Source organism: Microtus oregoni, unplaced genomic scaffold, assembly GCF_018167655.1.
Source record: "Microtus oregoni isolate MIOR12 unplaced genomic scaffold, Mior012 000142F_ref0000161, whole genome shotgun sequence".
Lineage (NCBI taxonomy): Eukaryota > Metazoa > Chordata > Mammalia > Rodentia > Cricetidae > Microtus > Microtus oregoni.
Window position 1 is genome coordinate 930,470 of NW_024544792.1, and position 22,122 is coordinate 952,591.

The 22,122-nt window shown below is 37.6% G+C and overlaps 1 protein-coding gene across 1 annotated transcript in view; it reads left to right on the forward strand.

Moving 5' to 3' along the window:
• Positions 1-8,012: 8,012 nt before the first annotated feature.
• Positions 8,013-22,122, forward strand: part of LOC121444817 (fibronectin type III domain containing protein 3C1-like) — a 52,017-nt gene continuing 37,907 nt past the window's right edge. The window contains exons 1-3 of the mRNA XM_041646722.1: positions 8,013-8,090; positions 8,828-8,944; positions 9,284-9,359. Of these exons, the coding sequence (XP_041502656.1) occupies positions 8,013-8,090; positions 8,828-8,944; positions 9,284-9,359 (271 nt within the window). The remainder of the gene's footprint in view (positions 8,091-8,827; positions 8,945-9,283; positions 9,360-22,122) is intronic.

A 22,122-nucleotide genomic window follows, 5' to 3' on the forward strand; every position in this document is an offset into this window, starting at 1 on the left:
TTTATTTGCCATACTACCCTCAAACCTGTGATCATTCTTTCTCAACCTCTCATGTAGCTGGCATTACAGACATGCACCACTGCCATTCTTTATCTTCCTATCCTAAAATTCTAGCTTTAAAAAACAGTCTTTATGAATTCCTAAAATACTTAAGCACTGATATTACCAATCATTTTTCTATTTCATCTGAAGAGTTGTTTCTCTGCGTTTTATTGAAAAGCAATATAGTCTGCTCAAGTATTGTGTCTTTTGGTTACCAACTGATTCATGGAAAGTTCTCCAATGATATTTAAATTTATAATCAATATCTTTTCCAAATGTATTCTGTGCGGATATTATTAAACAGAAAATTGAGTGTTACCTTTAATTTTTTGTTTTCCTCCTTGTAAAGTAATAATAACATACTAAGTCCTTGATTTTTCTTGAGACAATGTGTCCCTGTATAGTTAAGGCTGGCCTCAGATATGATTCTTCTGTCTCGGCACCCTGAGTTCCAGGATTACAGGAGTGCACGACCATGCCCAAATACTATATTTCCAACTATAAAAATTTTTATTCCCTACAATGCAGTAATTTCAAATGTTTAAAAATTTATTTTCCAGTACTACCTCTTGTGCCCATTTAGGCAAACATCTCATTGATATTACTAATATATTTCTAACTAATTTTGTGCTTTTCCACAGAATGTGTTTTGATCAATTCTACTGGCTAAAGCATAATTATTCAAATATTATAAATATGTGTTTCTAGAGCTAAGTAATTTTAGAAAACTTTAAAATAATGATGGTAGTGATGGTGGTGATGGTGGTGGTGGTGGTGGTGGTGGTGGTGGTGGTGGTGGTGTGTGTGTGTGTGTGTGTGTGTGTGTGTGTGTATCTGGCCTATGTCTGACTTGATCCTGTGCCATTGATCTTCCAAATTTTCCAAGCATTACTGCAGACTCCACTGGGGACTGTGGTGAACATTTATATAATTACTATTACAGAAGCAAATAAATATTTGATAATAGTCCTCTAATTTAATGAAAAAAATTAAGATGAGCGTTTTAATTATAAGCTATTCATGGGGTTGAAATATCTTGTCTCAAGGTTCAGTATATAAAAGGTTAGACCATTTAATATTCCCATGTTTTGTCATTATGTCTACTGTGTATTGTCTATATACATATATATTTTAATCACAAACTATGTTTTACTGGATATATATATCATATGTGTATGTAGCCTAACTTATTCAAACAATTGAAAGATAATAAGAAGTCTTTGAATTTTGCTAATATAGTTCATAGTTCACTTCAAGAATCACTTAGCTATCATTTCAAGTACCATTGATCACTCCCTTTTCTTGCTAATTCAGGAAGTTATCATCATTATTATGTATTTTATGTTTTACTGTACTCGGTTTAGCATTTTGCTTTATATAAGTGACCCCATTTAACAAATAGGTTTGTGCTAGTGCATGTAGGTTCATTAATCTGAAACTTTGGTGATTTTAACAAATAAATAATACCACAAAATAGTAATTAGTAACCTTGGAAATTTAAAATCCTTCTTGAATTTTGAATGGTAGTGTTTAAAGGGGAAATGAATTAAATTAAAGTATACTGAAAGAGTATTAAGACACTAGGATTTTTAAATATATTTTTTATTCTTGGAGGAATTCATACTTGTATGCAGTGTATTTTGATCATAACCAACCCCTGCTGCATTCTAACTGTCCACAATCCCGTCCCACTCCTTACAATGTTCTTTCTTTTCTTTTGTTTTATAATAAAATGAGTCCAAACCAGTACTGGTAGAAAGCACATGGGTGTGGGGTCAACCGGTAGCCAGTGGCCAAATATTCAAAGAAAAAGGAAAACTCTCTGCCCTTCCCCCAGAAATTCTCAACTGTCAATAGCTCCTCACTACAGTTGGGGAATAGTGAGGTCCTCACGAACCATTTGGCTGCTCTGACTTCATTAATGCAAAGGCCATAAGACATGGGAATTCCTAAGGAACTTCTAAATAAAGTGGGAGAAATAGCTCAGCAGTTAAGAGCACCTGTGCTTGCATAGGACCTAGGTTCAGTTCCCATCACCTACATGGGAGCTCACCACCATCCAAAACTCCAGATATAGGGGATCTTCCCTATCTTCTGATCTCTGTGGGCACTAAGCACACATGCAGTGGATGTACATACACAGAGACAAAACACTCATATAAATAAACTAGAATAAATAAATCATGCTTTTAATTTTACAAAAGAAACTTTTAAGTAAGCAGGTAGATGATATTTATCTGCCAAATGAACATTCCTTTGTAAATTTAATACTTTGTTTTAAATGTATTACCAGCATTTCTCTTTATTAATACATGAGGATATGGTATTTTCCCTTCTAAAACCTGCAGATTGGAAAGCAGTTTTAATGGGGACTATGCAAGAGTGAAAATCCAAAGTTAAGACTGCACAGTCTTATGTGTATGGATTAAGTAATAAATCTAGAGATTATAGGTTGCAAGATAAATTGGGTTAGAGGGTCAACTGAAAAATAACTAATCTTGAGTCAATTCTGGTTTGGTCACCAGATTATGTGGGTGGAATAAGATTAAGAAGTCATTAAATTCTTACACTATGTGCCCTTTGTCTGAACTGGGAAAGTAGCTCAATGGTAGACTACTTGCTCAATATTTATAAGACCCTGGCTTTGGCCCTCAGCCCTGGAAAGGAGGAGCAAGATAGTAAGAGGAGGAAGCAGCCAAAGAATAACACAACTAAATGTCCTTCCTCAAAAGAATTTAAGCATTGAAACTTGCAGGCAGGTGGATGAATGACGGTAGAAAAATCTGTACATTTCCCTGGTTTCACACATTATCAGACATTATGATAATCATGTTAGATACTCAGCACTAATACAGTATAGTAAAAAGCCTGCTTCATGTGCTATTGTAAGGATTATATTGCTTTATGTGTGAATAATACTTAGAATGGTGCTTAGAATTTTCTGTTATTATTGCTATTTCAGCTATTTTTAATATTTGTCTTCTTGTATGTGTCTATGTGTAAGTGTATATAGGTGCACTCATACACAATAAGGTACATATGCAGACCAGAGGTCGATGTTCCTTTCTCAAACTCTCTCCATCTTTTTTTTTTTTTTGAGATGGGTTCTATGTTTGAACCTGCAGCTTCCTGATTGATAGATTGGCTAGCCAACAAGCCCCAGGAATCCACCCACTCATTCTCAAAGTGCTGGAATCCTAAGCATGTACTTTTGTGCCTGGCCTTTACATGGAAGCTGGGATTTTGACCTCAGGTCCTCCTGTTTGCTCTACAGGCACGTTACCCATGGTGCCATCTTACCAACCCTCTTTTGTTTGTTTTATTCAATTAAACTTCTTGCAATATTCTGAGAAGTCATTTGTGGCAAAATAAGCAGATGTCGTTGTGAGTTAATAATATTGTGTACAGCAGGATGAATACATTTAATAATATTGCATTGTGTATCTCAAAATAGAATATGAGGGTACTCCTCATAAAAATGATAAAAGTTTAAAGTAATGGTCATACTAGTTCCTAGGAGCTGATTTAATATACTAATTAAAGCATCCCATTGTACCCCATAAGTATAAATATGATGTATAAATTTGATATGTCAATCTAATGGTGACATTTAACAGAGACTATCTAGTAAATATTGCCTTACATTGGATGTGGACTTCAACCTCACCTTCAGAATTAAACTGGTCTTTCGAAACAGGGACAACTAGGGTTGACTTGAAAGGAGCCTGGAGATAAGATCTGGCTATGTCATCTGGTGTTGATTGACCCTTTTGGCCTTATTTGGTGAAGATCTAAAGATATTAGTAATTTTGCATCATTCCTGAGGTTCCCATCATCAGAATACGTTTCCTGATCCAACTGTTGTATCCATGAGAAAGTGCAGTTGGAATTCACGTTCAATAGGTAATATTAGAGAACTTTGCTTTTTGATGTAAATAGTTTTCTCTGATATTAGCTATATCAAATAGCAAATACCCTGAGTGATTGCTACAGAAATGGTTTTATCTCTAAATTAGTAATTATCCTTTTTTTAATTTGAAGCTTGCCCATCTGTTCATGTTATGCATAGGGGAAACTAGTGATCCTCAAGGTAATACATCATTTATATATTAAACTGTATTATTTAGCAAATGCTTTTTTTCTTTGGAAATAGAGCATTTAATTTTGAAAACGTAATTGGGGCTATTTTCCAGTGATTGCCTATTAGAGGAGGGTATTTGCAGGTAAAAACGTCCAGCCTTCATTCAACATTTCTAAAGTGCCTGCTAAGCACTCGGCTGTATAGAATACAAACAAAACAGAACTTGCCTAATAAGGGGCAAAGCAAGAATTTGACCCCAGGTCTTTTGACCATCAGACATTGCTATAAAACAATGCACCCTACCTTCTTTGACATGAAACAAAACTACTAAAATAATAGCATCATTTGTTCTCTTTCACTGAGATTGAGTAAGCTCTACCAATTCTCTGCATGGTTAATATGGATATCAAAGAAATACACAGTATGCTTTATGTAAAGTCAAAAGATAAATTTAAACTGAAAACCTGGGGCAAGAAAAAAAAACTTTAAAAATACTTTTTGAAATAATGTCTTTCCAGTCATGGCAGCCAGTATTTACAAGCTACACACAGAAGATACACTTTTCTGCTTTTCAACAAAAATTGAAAATAATATCTAAGGTTCATGTATCCCTTTTGAAATTACTCACACATAACCTAGAATAAAGTTTTCATAAATGATATCTGAAGCATTCTACTTGTTGGAGTAGACACAGATTCAGATGTCAAAGCTGCCTATTTTAAATATCTTTATTTCTTTACAATAAAAAAAACAGTGAATAACGTATAAAATCAGCTAAGAAGCCTTAATGTGTCTATTTTAACATTTTCTCATAAATTTCTAAAGCTTTTTGTTTCTAAAAAGCCTATTGTTCCTCTGTGGTTTGCATTCCTTTTTTCAGTCACAGTTAATGAATTTTGTTCATATGCAGTGAATTTATTGAAATGAATTTCAGGGGATTTGTAGTTGCACAAATGCCCCTCCCAGCATTTTTTTTCTTTGAGCTCTTGCAGTTAACGCATTACATTCATAGGCCAATTATAGCACAAAGTGGTAGCAGAATAATGGTAAATTTGTGAGGAAAATGGAACATAAAAATGAAAGCATAGGATTTTTTTTTCAGGAACCTTCAAGAGCCTGAAAAGCAAATCTATTAAAGCTTCATTGAAAAAGGTACTTCACCTTATAGAGTAGTTAATTGACCTAGTTAATGAGGTGGAAAATAGACTATGTTGGGTTAGAGGTATTTAATGAAGCAACCCTAGAAATTCTCTACATGAGAAAAAAAATCCTTGGCAACCAACCCTTTGTCAAATTGTCCTTCATTGTGTACTTATTTATCTTACTTGTACCTAATGGATGGAAGCTGTATTTAAAACAGTTGTTAAACTATGTTGTTGATAGAAAGGGTATGTGTTCTTATTCCTTTAGCTGACTTGTGTTTGTAATAATACTTATATAACTGTGGAAGTTCAGTCCTAGAGCTTTTACACTTTGTTGATATTTTGAGTATGCTAAAAAGGATAAGTGTGTCCTCATTTAAACAACTGTGTTATTATTATGCTTAAATTTTGGTGATGGTTATATAAATAGTCATAGTATCTTAAATTTTCATTAACATTTCATTTTATATGTGTGTTAATATTTTTTCTATATGTATATATGTACACTATGTGCTGGCCTAGTGCCCATGGAAGCCAGAAGAAGGCATAGGGTCACTTGGATCTGGAGTTACAGAAGGTTGGAGCTGCCATGTGGGGGCTGGGAATTGAACCGAGGTCCTCTGGAAGAGCAGCCAGTGTTTCTAAGCTCTGAGCTATCTCTCAAGATCCTAAACAGTCATACTATCTTTAAGAAATTGAAGATCTAACCGAGTTTAATAGTTAATTTTTGATTATGAAATTAATTATAAAGTTATAGGGAAAAACACAAGTCACCACCCATGCTATAAAAGAGAACTGAATACCTTACCTAATAGAGAGAACTTAATTTATAAGACTTAAAAGGTTCAAAAATCCAAAAAGGGAATTGGATCAATGTAATGTTTGTTATGGGAAAAGAATTTTCAGATGTTTCTATTTTAGAGAATATGATACCAATTATAATTTCAGAACAAGTAAAGCTCCTTTGTCAATTTGTACTGAAGAGTAGTTAGTTCTCTCTCTCTCTCAGTCTGTCCACTGTGAATCTGTTGGCATATGGATGACATCCACAAACCAAAAATTTCTAGCAGAGGTGACATAATAAATATTATCAACTTAAGATGATTGTGCACAAATGATTGGAAGTTCTGATGAAATTTTATACACTGGGGAGTGAAAAAAAAAGAGGAGTAGGGAAAGGCACAAAGAGAAGGAAAGAGGAGGAGAAAAAGGAATCTAAGGGGAGGGAGAGAAAGAAGATGCAGAGAGGAAAGATGAGAAGAAAGGAGAGAAAGGAAGAGAGATGTGGGGGAGAGAGAGGAGATAGAGAATAGGGGAGGTAAGGAAAGGAAAGAAGTGGAGAAAAGAGAGGAAGAGATATAGGAGGGGGAAGAAGGGAGTGAGAGAGAGGAGAGGGTTGGAGGTGGGGAGAGAGAGGGAGAGAAAGAGAGAGTTAGATTCTGCTTTTAAATATTGAAAGTTGATCAATCTAGCCATCAGAATAGGTCACAAAGCAATGAGTTTTGCCCTAAATTGAGCCAATACATTGATTACAAAAGGTATTTAGAATAATGTAAGTTGCTTGGCACTCCTGAGGAGCCATTTTAGGCTCTTAAAGGGGTGACTTTTCACTATCCCCCAAACTTTAAAAAATGTGTGTTTTCTCCTGATAGATACAATCCAGATTTCTTCATGATTCCAAAAGTTACCTTTTCAAATTACTTATCTTTAATTTGAGGCGAAGCAATATTCACAAATAAGAAGTCTCCTAAGACCACATTAAAAACTTGCAAAGGAAATGATGTCGCCAAATTATGACATGTAAATGTTCTTTTACTAAAGGGCTATGTCACAAGACCCTCGTTTCAAGACTTGCCTCAACCCAGAGAGGTTCTGTCTTGAGCATCTTCTTTATATCTTGAAAGTAATCACATTTTCCTTTCTGTTTCCCACTTAAATGTTTATTTAGTTGTTTAGTGTCATCTATAGATGAAGTATTCCAATCAGGAAAGAAATCAAAGTTTAAAATTTGGTTTTTAAATTTTATGTTAGGGTTGGAGAGATGGCTCAGAGGTTAAGAGCATTGCCTGTTCTTCCAAAGGTCCTGAGTTCAATTCCCAGCAACTACATGGTGGCTCACAGCCATCTGTAATGGGGTCTGGTGCCCTCTTCTGGCCTGCAGGCATACACATAGACAGAATATTGTATACATAATAAATAAATAAATATTTAAAAAAATTATGTTAGATTTGAGCTGCTTGGTTTAGTGTCCAAGACAACTATTGGACATTTCTGTGTTTCTAACATAATTAATGGGAACCAATTAGTTTTTACAGCTATTTTTACAATATATAATCTTACTTATAACTAATGTCATAAATTGGAAATCAGTTGTTTGAACTGAATGTAAGTAGATCAAATAAACAATGACTTATTTAACAAATCCTTATTTATGTTGTTTAATTAGCTATCTTTATTTGTCTTCACATGAACGAAGAATACACAATCAAGCCGAAACCACCAACTCCACACTTGTTTCTGTCATTTATGAAGATCAATAATGACTATAAATGATGTTTTTATGTAATTCTGCTTAAGTCAGACATTCCTAGAAAGGAAAATTAAGATGGATTTTCTCAGAAGTGTCTTGTCATGTTTTGCCATTTAAAAACATGATTTATGACTACATTTAATTAATCTGTAAGTTTCTGTTTATTTGTTTGTTTTAGAAGTATCAATTAATGTGACAGTCAATCCTTTTAGACTCAATGGAACATCAACTTGCACCTTTTCTTTCTGAAATACCTCCGGCAGTGCCAATTATCAATGGAGATCCCATGTACCCTGTAAGAGAAGTTTTTCTTCTTTTTATTTGCACTATAACTGGTTTAAATGTTATGAAATCTGACATTGGTTTTCATTCAGATTATTTGTAACTTTTATGGTCACTTACTTGGGAAGGGTTTTATTGTTGCTTTGTTTTTGTTTTTTCAGGGTTGGTTATTTTCCTTGTGGGTCTTTTGAAAATCACTTAAGACATTCAATACTAACTTACCCTACATAAAATTTTCTTTTGAATTAATTTAGCTGCTTTTTATACTCTTTTCCACAACTTAAAAGGCCTAGTCCTATATAGTAAAGTTTCTACTACCTATAGTTTCATAGGGTGTATCGTTTGAAATTGCGAGTCTATTAAAGACTAATGTTCCTTCATACTCATTCAGTTAGGAGTTCAGTTATCTAATAATTAGAAGTATTTTATTTGAGTAGCAATAACTTCTATGAGTAAGACTGGTTTCTAGAAATTAAAAAGTATAATTCAGATTTAGAATTTGCCCCTTTAGTAGATTCAATAGATGGCCTAACCTAGCATATAATGTAAAAAGATGATGGATGTTTTGTCTCTTGCATTAAAATAAAAGCAAACATGGTTATTTAGTATAACATCATGGACAGAAATGAGTGAGATATATGCATACATGAAAATGTCAAAATTATGTTCATTTTTATTATTAGTGTATAATAAAAAGTTTTATTTCTAAAAATGAAAAATTGTAATTGTAATCAAAATTACATTTTTTAGATGGAGAATTACATTCTGGACCCCAACGCCATGGCAGCATATCCTAATTATTCACACACCATGAATCAACCCAAGATATATAATACCTGGCCTTCTTGTCCCCAATACTGGACTCAAGTATGTCTGAATTTTACCTTCAGATAAATATTATTTTCTGGGATTTTGTTTGTTTGTAGAGTTTTTGTTCTGGGGGTAGATGCAGAAGAGAATAATGTCTTTCCACCTCAATGCACCTGATTTCTATGACCTTATTAAGCTTTACTTTGGTGGAGGAGTAACCTGTTCTTACTAAGGGGTATTGAATTTCTCCTAAGTGCCCATTAGTCCAATTGTATTCTTCTCCTTGAGCATTTTGAAATTCCCATAATTAGGGAGCCTGAATATTATTCAAAACATAATAATGTCTTTTTCCATGGATTTAAAAAAGTGTGTCATTAAATAATTATCTATTTCTAGATTGTAATCGTTCAAGTTAATCCTGGAGAGGTCCTTACGATAAAAGCTGATGATGGGTCCTTTCAGCACATTCAAGGTTTGTTAAAGTAGAATTAGATGTGTGTTTATCTTATAATCAGATCGAATGAACCTAAATATTACTGTAAAATCTCTAACAGTTCATTATTATGTCTTATCACTTGCAAGACAGAATACTATTAAAATATTCCTCATAGGAGTTTAGCATCAACAGCATGAAAGATAATCTTGCTAATCTGTAGTGATACTTTGTTTGTAATCTAACAAAGTTTACCTGAAGATTCGAGTTCAGAGCTAAGCCACAGTTAGCCATAGAGACCAGGCAGTGGTGGCATATACATTTAGTTCCCAGTACTTGGCAGATTGATCTCTGTGAGTTCAAGACCACCCTGGGATACACGAGATTCAGTCTGTGTAAAAGAGAAACAGAGCGCACACGAAGGTGATACCAGATTTTGGGATCCCACGCCTTTAATCCCAGCACTAGGGAGATGTAGACAGGAGTCTCCAACTGAGCAGAGAAAGAAATAAAAGGCAGGAGGAAACAGGAGCTCAGATGCAATCTGAGGATGCAGTCTGAGGATGCAGTCTGAGGTTTTATAGAGCAAGCATTCAGTCTTGAGTATTCGTGAAGAAAGGAATGCCCTTTCGATCTGAGGTTGAGGTTAAAGCTAGTGCCTGGCTGTTCTGCTTCTCTGATCGTTAGGCAAGCTTTATATGTTAGATTACAAACAAAATATCACTACACTAATCTTTGTAGAAGTCTTTGGAAGTAATTTTTAAAACATGAAAGCAAGTTAGTTGAGGAATTCTATTAGCAGAATTCCAGACATTGTAGATAGCGATTGTTATTTATAGTTTTACTTTTGACTTCAGTATGGGAATTTAGTCAATTTACAATGTGATAAGTGCTAATGCTTAAATGTAATAGTGAAATCATTGAAGCAGTTTATGTACTACAGGCTAATACAGAGAACTATTTATGTCCATTAAGATGTTTGGCATATTTGTCAGACTGGAGAATATCAAAAGGCAGTGAAAATATCTGCATATACTTTTAATGTTTGCATCAGAATGTAAGGCCACAGAAGACAAGGCTACTTTTTACAGAATTATGTCAATAATATGTCAGAAAAATTAAAGAACATCTTAATTATAGTGGCATATATTCTTATCAAAGTTAAATACAGGTTTATTGAATTTATATGGCTAAGTATAACTCATGAGCAGAATGAAACATAAATTCCTCTTATTGGTCTTTCCCCTCTTTTAAAAAGATGAAAACATATATATTTTTTACTTCATGTATGTACATAATGTATTGTGATCATACCTCAATGGCCTTCTTTTGCTCCTCTCCAACTGATGCACCTTTCCCATCTATTCTCTCCTCTGTTTCCATGGATGAAGCTGCTTAGTTTTGGTCATCAATTGAGTTTAATTAGGGTTTCTTGCATGAGCATGGACAGAGTTTTCTATGGGGCTGCGGACAACTTAGAAATGGCTACACCACTGTAAAAATATCTCTGCCTTTTCCAACCATGATTAACTGCCAAGAATTTCTCACAGAATGTGGGGCCTTGTGACCCCCTCCCCTATAGGAACCGTTAACTGCCTGGAAATTTTCAAAGACACACACACACACACACACACACACACATATATATATATATCCTAATTTTTAAAAAATCATGTTGTTGAAAGGTAACATCTCTTGTTAACCACCAATATGTACAGACTATAGTAACAAAAATAGATATACTTTTACAAATATGTATCATATATGTATGAGTACTTAATTGATCAGTTTTAGACTGTTCTACAGATGGAACCTTCAGAAAGCTCATTCTTTCACATTTCCAACAAATATTTTTTTAATGCCTAGCATATACCATCATTGCACTTGGTACCTAGTAACAATAATGTCCAGGAGAGAGACCACACATATAAAGTATTGCATATAGTAATCTTATTTGAGTGTATTTTAATTATACATAAGCATTTTATTATGTATGAAAACAGAAATTACCTCAATTTCAAATGGTCAATAATAATAAAGTATATTGATTTATAGTCATAGGCGTAATATTAACTATTTTAAATTAAGATGGATTTTTGTTTTATGCTAATTATTTTATATTCTAAAGTGATTTTGACCTACTGCTTTGTTGGGAATGACAGTAAAAATCCAGAGGCCCAGCAAATGTTCTTACCAGGTCATAATAGATGCAGAAAAGATTGATTAAATTGGCAGAAATAGACATATAGTGGGCAGTTTGTGAGAGAGAAAATCTACCCCTGAAAGGGAATAGGATTCTTTTATACAGTGAAGCAAAGTTACTTAGTCTTACCTCATTTTTGTGGGTCTATATTTGGATACATAAGCAAGCATCTCATTCCCTTGTTAAGTAGTAAATTGTATAGCATCAGTTGTTGAGGGAGTTGACCACTTAGAATAAGGCATCATGGAGCCTTAAGAGTTATAAGACTTCTTAGCCTGGTGGTGGTTGCACACACCTTTAGTCCCAGCATTTGGTAGGCAGAGGCAGGTGGATCTCTGTGAGTTTGATGCCAGCCTGGTCTACAGAGTGAGTTCAGGGACAGCCAGGGCTACACAAAGAAAACCTGTCTTTAAAGAAAAGAATTAGTAGACTTTAAAACAGGATGTAGTGATATGCCTTTAATTTCTGTACTCTGGAGGCAGAAGCAGGAGGATCTCTGTGAGTTCAAGACTAGCCTCCTCTACATAGAGAGTTCCAGGACACCAAGGGCTAAATAGAAAGACCCTGTAACATGAGCAACTGCTTGTATATAAGGCACTGTGGTCAGGTTCTTACTAGTGAGGAGCTGATAGTTAAAATGTGGGGGGTTGCTTTTATTTTTAGCTCTTTTATCTCTAAATTTGCTCCCTGATAGAGCAGCAGGGTCAAGTCATTGACAAGGGGTAAAGATCACCTTCTGGAGCTTCTTCAGAACTCAGAAGGGTTAGCAAAGAGGGACATTTTTGATGTTGCTGATATGACATAGTATTATTTTTCTGATTTTTTTTATTGAGAAAAGGAGAAAAAAAAACAAGATTCCACCTCCTCCCAGCCTCCCATTTCCCTCCCCCTCCTAATACCCTTCTCCCCCTCCTCCCACCCTTCTCCCCCTACCCCCACTCCTCTCCCCCTCCCTCTCCAGTCCAAAGAGCAGTCTGGGTTCCCTGCCCTGTGGTAAGTCCTAGGTCCTCCCCCCTCCGTCCATATCTAGGAAGGTGAACATCCAAAATGGCTAGGCTCCCAAAAAGCCAGCACATTAAGTAGGATCAAAACCCCGTGCCATTGTACTTGGCGTCTCATCAGCCCTCATTGTTCGCCATGTTCAGAGAGTCCAGTTTTATCCCATGCTTTTTCGGTCACAGTCCAGCTGGCCTTGGTGAGCTCCCAGTAGATCAGCTCCACTGTCTCAGTGGGTGGGTGCACCCCTCGTGGTCCCGACTTCTTTGCTCATGTTCTCCCTCCTTCTGCTCCTCATTGGGACCTTGGGAGCTCAGTCCAGTGCTCCAGTGTGGGTCTCTGTCTCTATCTCCATCCATCACCAGATGAAGGTTCTATGATGATATGCAAGATATTCGTCAGTATTGCTATAGGATAGGGTCATTTCAGGTTCCCTATCCTCAGCTGCCCAAGGAACTAACTGGGAACCTCAGCTTGGGCACCTGGGAGCCCCTCTAGGGTCAAGTCTCTTGCCCACCCTAAAGTGGCTCCCTTAACTAAGAATTGTGGTTCCGTGCTCCCCTATCCACCCTTCCTTTATCCCAATCCTCCTATTTCCCCAAGTCCCCCCTCCTTCCCTTCTACTTTTTCTCTCCCCATCTCCCCTTACCCCCATCCCACCCCACCCCCAAGATCCCAATTTTCTCCCCGGCAATTTTGTCTACTTCCCTTAGCCAAGAGGACAACTATATGTTTTTCCTTGGGTTCACCTTCTTACTTAGCTTCTTTAGGTTCACCTATTGTAGACTCCGTGACCCTTATTTATGGCAAGAAACCAATTATGAGTGAGTACATCCCATGTTCATCTTTTGGGTCTGGGATACCTCACTCAGGATAGTGTTTTCTATTTCCATCCATTTGCATGCAAAATTCGAGAAGTCATTGTTTTTTACCGCAGCGTAGTACTCTAATGTGTATATATTCCATACTTTCTTCATCCATTCTTCCATTGAAGGGCGTCTAGGTTGTTTCCAGGTTCTGGCTATTACAAATAATACTGCTATGAACATAGTTGAACAAATGCTTTTTTCATATGATAGAGCATCTCTTGGGTATATTCCCAGGAGTGGTATTGCTGGGTCCAGGGGTAGGTTGATTCCGAATTTCCTGAGAAACCGAAACACTGACTTCCACAGTGGTTGCACAAGATTGCATTCCCACCAGCAATGGATGAGGGTACCCCTTCCTCCACAGCCTCTCCAGCAAAGGCTATCCTTGGTGTTTTTGACTTTAGCCATTCTGACAGGTGTAAGATGATATCTCAAAGTTGTTTTGATTTGCATTTCCCTGATTGCTAAGGAAGTTGAGCACGACCTTAAGTGTCTTTTGGCCATTTGAACTTCTTCTGTTGAGAATTCTCTGTACAGTTCAGTGCCCCATTTTTTAAATGGGTTAATTAGCATTTTACAGTCTAGTTTCTTGAGTTCTCTATATATTTTGGAGATCAGACCTTTGTCTGTTGCGGGGTTGGTGAAGATCTTCTCCCAGTCAGTAGGTTGCCTGCGTGTCTTAGTGACAGTGTCCTTTGATTTACAGAAGCTTCTCAGTTTTAGTAGGTCCCATTTATTCAATGTTGCCCTTAATGTCTGTGCTTCTGGGGTTATACATAGGAAGCGATCTCCTGTGCCCATCTCCTGTAGGGTATTTCCCACTTTTTCTTCTATCAGGTTCAGTGTGTTCGGGCTGATATTGAGGTCTTTAATCCATTTGGACTTGAGTTTTGTGCATGGTGATAGATATGGGTCTATTTTCATTCTTCTACAGGTTGACATCCAGTTGTGCCAGCACCATTTGTTGAAGATGCTTTCTTTCTTCCATTGTATACTTTTAGCTCCTTTATCGAAAATGAGGTGTTCATAGGTTTGTGGGATAAAATCAGGGTCTTCTATACGATTCCATTGGTTGACTTCTCTGTTTTTATGCCAGTACCACAGTTTTCATTACTGTAGCTCTGTAATAGAGTTTGAAGTCAGGGATGGTAATGGCTCCAGAAGATCCTTTATTGTATAGGATTGTTTTGGCTATCCTGGGTTTTTTGTTTTTCCATATAAAGTTGATTATTGTCCTCTCAAGATCTGTGAAGAATTTTGATGGGATCTTGATGGGGATTGCATTGAATCTATAAATTGCCTTTGGTAGAATTGCCATTTTTACTATGTTGATCCTCCCAATCCAAGAGCAAGGGAGGTCCATTAATTTTTTGGTATCCTCTTCAATTTCTTTCTTCAATGCCTTAGAGTTGTTGTCAAATAGATCTTTCACTTCCTTGGTTAGATTTACCCCAAGATATTTTATGCTGTTTGTGGCTATCGTGAATGGTGAAGCTTCTCTGATTTCCCTCTCTGCTTCCATATCCTTTGTGTATAAGAGGGCGATTGATTTTTTTGGAGTTGATCTTGTATCCTGCCACATTACTAAAGCTGTTTATCAGCTGTAAAACTTCTTTGGTGGAGTTTTGGGGGTCGCTTATGTACACTATCATATCATCTGCAAATAACGAAAGTTTAACTTCTTCCTTTCCAATTCGAATCCCCTTGATCCCAGTATGTTGTCTTATTGCTATTGCTAGAACTTCAAGCACTATATTGAAGAGGTATGGCGAGAGTGGACAGCCTTGTCGTGTTCCTGAGTTAAGCGGGATGGCTTTGAGTTTCTCTCCATTTAATTTGATGTTAGCTGTCGGCTTGATGTATATAGCTTTTATTATATTTAAGTATGGCCCTTGTATCCCTAATCTCTCCAAGACTTTTAACATAAATGCATGTTGAATTTTGTCAAATGCTTTTTCAGCATCTAATGAAATGATCATATGGTTTTTTTCTTTCAGTTTATTTATATGCTGGATTACATTGATAGATTTTCGTAGGTTGAACCAGCCCTGCATCTCAGGAATGAAGCCTACTTGATCATAATGGATAATTTTTTGGATGTGTTCTTGGATACGGTTTGCCAGTATTTTGTTGAGGATTTTTGCGTCGATATTCATGAGTGAGATTGGCCTCTAATTCTCTTTCCTGGTTGAGTCTTTGTGTGGTTTTGGTATCAGAGTAACTGTGGCTTCATAAAAGGAATTTGGTAATGACCCTTCTGATTCTATATTGTGGAATACATTAAGGAGTATAGGTATTAGCTCTTCTTGGAAGTTCTGGTAGACTTCCGCATTGAAACCATCTGGTCCTGGGCTTTTTTTGTAGGGAGGTTTTTGATAACAGCTTCTAATTCTTCGCGACTGACAGGTCTGTTTAGATTGTTCACCTGGTCCTGGTTTAATTTTGGTAAATGGTATTTATCTTAAAAAGTGTCCATTTCTTTTACATTTTCCATTTTTGTGGCATACAGGCTTTTGTAGTAAGATCTAATGACTCTCTGAATTTCCTCTGTGTCTGTGGTTATGTCCCCCTTTTCATTTCTGATCGTATTTATTTGCGTTTTCTCTCTCTGTCGTTTGATTAGTTTGGATAGAGGTTTATCAATCTTGTTGATTTTCTCCAGGAACCAGCTTTTTGTTTCATTGATTCTTTGGATTGCTTTCTGTGTTTCTATTTTGTTGATTTCAGCCCTCAGTTTGATTATTTCCAGTCTTCTACTCCTCCTAGGTGAGGCTGCTTCTTTTTTTTCTAGAGCTTTCAGGTGGGCAGTTAAGTCTCCAATATGTGCTTTCTCTGTTTTCTTTAAGTGGGCACTTAGTGCTATGAACTTTCCTCTTAGGACTGCTTTCATAGTGTCCCATAAGTTCGAGTATGTTGTTTCTTTATTTTCATTGAATTCAAGGAAGACTTTAATTTCTTTCTTTATTTCTTCCTTAATCCAGGTATGATTCAGTAGTTGACTGTTCAGTTTCCATGAGTTTGTAGACTTTCTGGGGCTAGCATTGTTGTTGAATTCTAACTTTAATCCACGGTGATCTGATAAGACACAGGAGGTTACGAATATTTTTTTGTAACTGTGTAAGTTAGCTTTGTTACCGAGTATGTGGTCAATTTTCGAGAAGGTTCCATGACCTGCAGAGAAGAAGGTATATTCTTTTCTCTTTGGGTGGTATAATCTATAGATGTCTGTTAAGTCCGTTTGCTTCATTACCTCCATTAATTCTCTAATTTCTCTGTTAGGCTTCTGTCTGATTGACCTGTCCATTGGTGAGAGAGGAGTGTTGAAGTCTCCTACTATTAGTGTGTGCGGTTTGATGGCTGCCTTGAGTTTTAGTAATGTTTCTTTTACATACGTGGGTGCTTTTATATTAGGGGCATTGATATTCAGGATTGAGACTTCTTCCTGATGAATTGTTCCTGTTAGGAGTATAAAATGTCCCTCTCCATCACTTCTGATTGATTTAAGTTTGAAGTCAACTTTGTTAGAAATTAGTATGGCCACACCTGCTTGTTTCTTAGGACCATTTGATTGATAAGCCTTTTCCCAGCCCTTTACTCTGAGTAGGTGCCTGTCTTTGTGGTTGAGGTGTGTTTCTTGTAGACAGCAGAATGTTGGATCCTCTTTTCTTATCCAATCTCTTAGCCTGTGTCTTTTTATAGGTGAGTTGAGCCCATTGACATTAAGTGATATTAATGACCAGTGGTTGTTAACTCCTGTCACTTTTTTAGTAGTAGGGTTTGTGTGTTTCCCTTGAGTTGCGCTGGTGAAGGGTCTCTAGATGTCTGAGTTATTGTGGTCATTGTTGTACTCCTTGGTTTGTGATTTTCCTTCTATTACTTTCTGTAAGGCTGGATTTGTGGCTATGTATTCTTTAAATTTGTTTTTATCCTTTAAAATTTTGTTTTCTCCATTTACAGTGAACGAAAGCTTGGCTGGATATAGTAGTCTGGGTTTGCATCCATGGTCTCTTAGTTTTTGGAGTACATCTATCCAGGACCTTCTGGCTTTCATGGTTTCCATAGAGAAGTCAGGTGTAAGTCTGATATGTTTACCTTTATAAGTAACTTGGCCTTTTTCCTTTGCAGCTCTGAATATTCTTTCTTTATTCTGTATATTTTGTGTTTTGATTATTATATGGCGAGGGGATTTTTTTTTTGAACCAGCCTATTTGGTGTTCTGTATGCTTCTTGAACCTTCATAGGTACATCTTTCTTCAGGTTGGGAAAGTTTTCTTCTATAATTTTATTAAATATATTTTCTGGACCATTGAGCTGCACTTCTTCTCCTTCTTCTACTCCAATTATTCTTAGGTTTGGTCTTTTTATTGTGTCCCATATTTCCTGAATGTTTTGTGATGAGAGTTTGTTGGACTTGCTGTTTTCTTTGATCAGTGCATTTATTTTCTCTATGTTATCCTCAGAATCTGAGATTCTTTCTTCTATCTCTTGTATTCTGCTGGTTATGCTTGTTTCTGTAGTCTCTATTCGTTTACCTAGATTTTTCATATCCAGCTGGCCCTCTGTTTGTGTTTTCTTCTTTGCCTCCATTTCAGTTTTCAAGTCATGAACTGTTTCCATTATCTGCTTGATTGTTTTTCCTTGGTTTCCTAGGGTATCATTCCCTGATTTACTCAATTCCTCGAACTTTCTGTTATACTTCTCATCCATTTCTATAAGGGCATTTTTTATATGCTGTTTAATGGTGTCAATCACTTTCATGAAGTCAGTTCTTTCTACTTCTTCTTGATTAAGGTGTTCATGTCCTCCTGTTGTGAGGTCGCTGGGTTCTGGTGGTTTCGTGTTGTTTTTCAAATTGTTGGGTGAATTCTTGCATTGGCGTCTGCCCATCTCTTCCTCCCAATACTCCCCTATGGATCTTCTTTTACAGGATCGGGTCTTCTTGCCCACTGATGTACCTTCCCAGTGATGTCACTCCCCAGTGATGTTTCTCCTGGTGCCCAGATCGGGTCTCCTTGCTGCTTGGTTAGCTCGCAAACAAAGGGCCCACCCTGCTTGCTGCAGGCAGGCTATGGAGACAAAGGAGCTACCACCCTCCCCTTTGCCCTCCCGATTCGGGTTCAGTCCCAGTACCCGAGGAGGCTGAGCAGGGAGGCGCTATGCCGCCAAAGAAGGGAGGGAGGGAGGGAGGGAGATAGGGGGTGGGGGGATCTGGATGTAAGCTGGATGGGATAGGAAGAGAGAGGAGGTATCGAGCAGTATAGCCCCTGTAGGATGGCCAGGAAGTGTAGGCGGGCTGAGGTATGTTCCCGGCTGCCGCAGCACTCACTCACCACAATGATGTTTCACTCGGTGCCCAGATCGAAACTCCGTGCTGCTTGGTTAGCTCGCGAACAAAGGGCCCACCCTGCTTGCTGCAGGCAGGCTATCATGACATAGTATTTTAAGACCATAGGCAATACATAGACGGTTTAAGAAGCATGTTGGAGGGAAAGGGGAAAATGACTATCTTAGAAGGTTGAAGGCCTAACTGGAGATTGCAAATTTGTTGACTGAAGAAGACAGGCACTAATGTCAATGAAAATGGTAATGGCCCTGCAAGGCTGCCACTGGAATGTAATGACCTTTAATATGGAAAATACCAATCATACCAGAAGGTTAAGAAAAATCTGGGGGGGGGGGGGAGTTATGTCATTGAATTAGCCCAAGAGAAGAAAGCCAGTCCTGTGTCCTTCCATAGGATCAATCCCTCAGAAGTTATCTAATCTCCCCTGCTCGTCTAGTCTTACCTTGCACTATCCCTATTTGATTAACATATACATGACATTTCTCTCTCAGGGTCAGGCAGGTATTCCTTGGACTAATGTAAGCAATGCTAAAGATGAGGCCTTTGGAAAATTAAACTGGTCCTGAAGGCCCTTGGGGGATGTTGAGATTTGGTCTAGTTCCATAGGCTAATTTGATCAAGTATGTTAAGCCTAAGAAGCCATTGTGAGTAGTCTTCTATTGGTACCTATGCCTGCCGTAATTACCTTTCCCACTAAGAAAGGTATTGGCTGAAAAGCCCTTATAGGTCAAGATATTTCAAGACAGGGTACCTGGAGGAGCTGGATGAAAGGATTAACTTGGGCAATGAAGGAATTGGTATAGGTATGAGATGAATTAGCCATAGGCAATAAGAGATATTAGTTCTACGTTAGATGAAGGCTGCTGAGGAATTAAGGCACATGGTGATGATTAAATAGAAGCATTTTAAAAGGAGGAAGTTGAGACACGAAAGAAAGAAGTAAAGATGGGAGAACATGAGTCAAGGTAAGTGATAACTTCAATCCAAGAATAGTTTAAAAAAATATATATCTCCGAGGACCACAAGATGGCTCTGCAGGAAAATGTTCTTGCCATGCAAACCTGAGAACTGAGTTTAGTTCCCGGAGCCCACAAACAAGGAGAGAACTGACTTCTGAAATTATTCTCACACATCCATTCAGACATGCCTGCACTCACACATACACATATCATTCACACATATAAAATACATACATACATACTTTGAAATTTCTCTGAAGAAAAAAGTGTAGTATGAGTTGGGTCTTGTAGAAAAAATACCAAGGGAATATGAGGAAAGAGCTTGTAAAATTATATCATAGAACCCAGAAAAGCAAGAGGAAAAGATCTAGCTTCTCATTGGGATCTAGAGGATATTACGGGTCTTTAACACATAGGATCAGAGATCTCTAAGAGGTTCGTGCAAGCAGGCCTTTTGGACTTCTACAGGTGGAAAAAGATTTACTTCGGACAGATGAAGCCATGTGAAATAAGCCTTACAGCTTGGTTACTTTTGGAAACATGAGTAACACTTGATAAAATCTGGTCCAAACAACTTTTTAAAATGTCTTAAAAATGTGGGATGGTCTTTAAGACAGGCTCAATCCCCTAGGTTAATGTGAGAAATAGTCATCACTTTATAATAAGAGTACTAGAGACTCTGCAGTTTGAAAGTTGGTTTATTTCATGACCGTGCAAATATGAGCATCAGTCTAGAGAGGCAGGTTTGCTTATTAAGCACAGAAAACAGTCTTTATAGCCATAACGCAAGCCTCTTCCTTCCTTCCTTCTTTGGTTGAGTAATGAGGAAGGTGCAAACTTAACACATAGTCTAAGTGTTACATTTGCCTCTGCATCTTTCTCTCAACAAAACCATGTGCGGGTTCTTCTTGACCTTTTACATCTTGCTTATTTTAAAACTTATCAGGTACATGGCCTTGTTATGTTTATGGCTTGATAGTTAGAATTTTTCTTTCTTTTTTGTACTTTCATCTATTTGTTTTTAAATTTTTTATTCATGTTACATACCAGCCACAATTCCCCCTCCCATCTCTCCTCCCACTCCCTCACCCTCCCCCCTGACCCACCCCCTTTCACTCCTAAAGGGTAAGGCCTCCCATGGGGAGTCTACAAAGCCTGGTACATTCAGTTAAGGCAGGACCAAGCCCCACCCCCTGCATCAAGGGTGAGCAGGGCATCCCACAATAGGGAATAAGCTCCAAAGAGTCAATTCGTGAACCAAGGATAGATTCTGATCCCAGTACCAGGGGACCCTCAAACAGACCCAACTACACAACTGCCTTCCACATACAGAGGGCCTAGTTCGATCCTATGCAGGCTCCACAGCTGTCTGTCTAGAGTTCGTGAGTTTCTCTGAGCTTGGTTCAGTTCGCTGTAGTTTTCCTCATCTTGATCTTGACTCCTCTCCCTGCTAATATAATCTCTCCTTGCTCTCTTCGACTAGACTCCTGGAGCTCGGCCTGGTGCTTGACTGTGGATCTCTGCATCTGTTTCCATCAATTATTGAATGAAGGTTCTAAGATGACAGTTAGGGTAGTCACCAGTCTGATTACAAAGGAACATCAATTCAGCCACCTTCTTGTGGATTTGTGGATTCCTGGGATTTTCCCCAGCACTAGGTTTCTCTCTAACCCCATAATGACTCTCTCTATCAAAATATCTTTCATTGCTTTCCCCTCCATTGCTCTCCCAGCTCGACCATACCATTCCCTCATCTTCTCATCCACTATCTCCTGCCTTCTACCACCTACCTGCAACTCCAATTTACCCAGATCTCATCTATTCCCCTTCCCAGTGTGATCCATACATCCCTCTTAGGATTCTCCTTGTTACCTCTTTTTTCTAGAGCTGTGGGCTGTAGTCTGGTTATCCTTTGTTTTACAGTAAATTTTTTTATTTTAAACTTCTAGTTTTGGGGTGTGGGGTAGCTTGGCAAAGTGCAGGTTAGAAGGCACTAACAGACACTAGCAGGGGTCTAGTTTCTTCTTCTTATTTTTTGTATTTTATTCAATACTGTCTCAAGGCAGTTTTGAAAACTGACTGTTTTTCTTATTTCTTATAAGCCAATATGAGGAGATAATACCAAAAAGATTAGGACAGGCTCGAGATATACTTACCTTGGTAGTGAGTGACAGCCCTGATCACTTGCCCCAGTGGTATACTGAAATAGGTAATGAGCCTTTAGACACACCAGGTCTGCCTCTGAGGGAGCACTTTGAAGAGGCTGAGATAGTGGCACCATCTAGGGGTACAGGAAGGGGTTCTACTTAGTAAAAAAAATGAAAAGTGGGAAAGAAGTGTTACCAGAATTCTTGAGGAGTCTCAGCAGAGCCATCATATAATAGTAAGGAAATGGAGACCCTCACTTGGTGTCATTAGTCTCATTAATGAA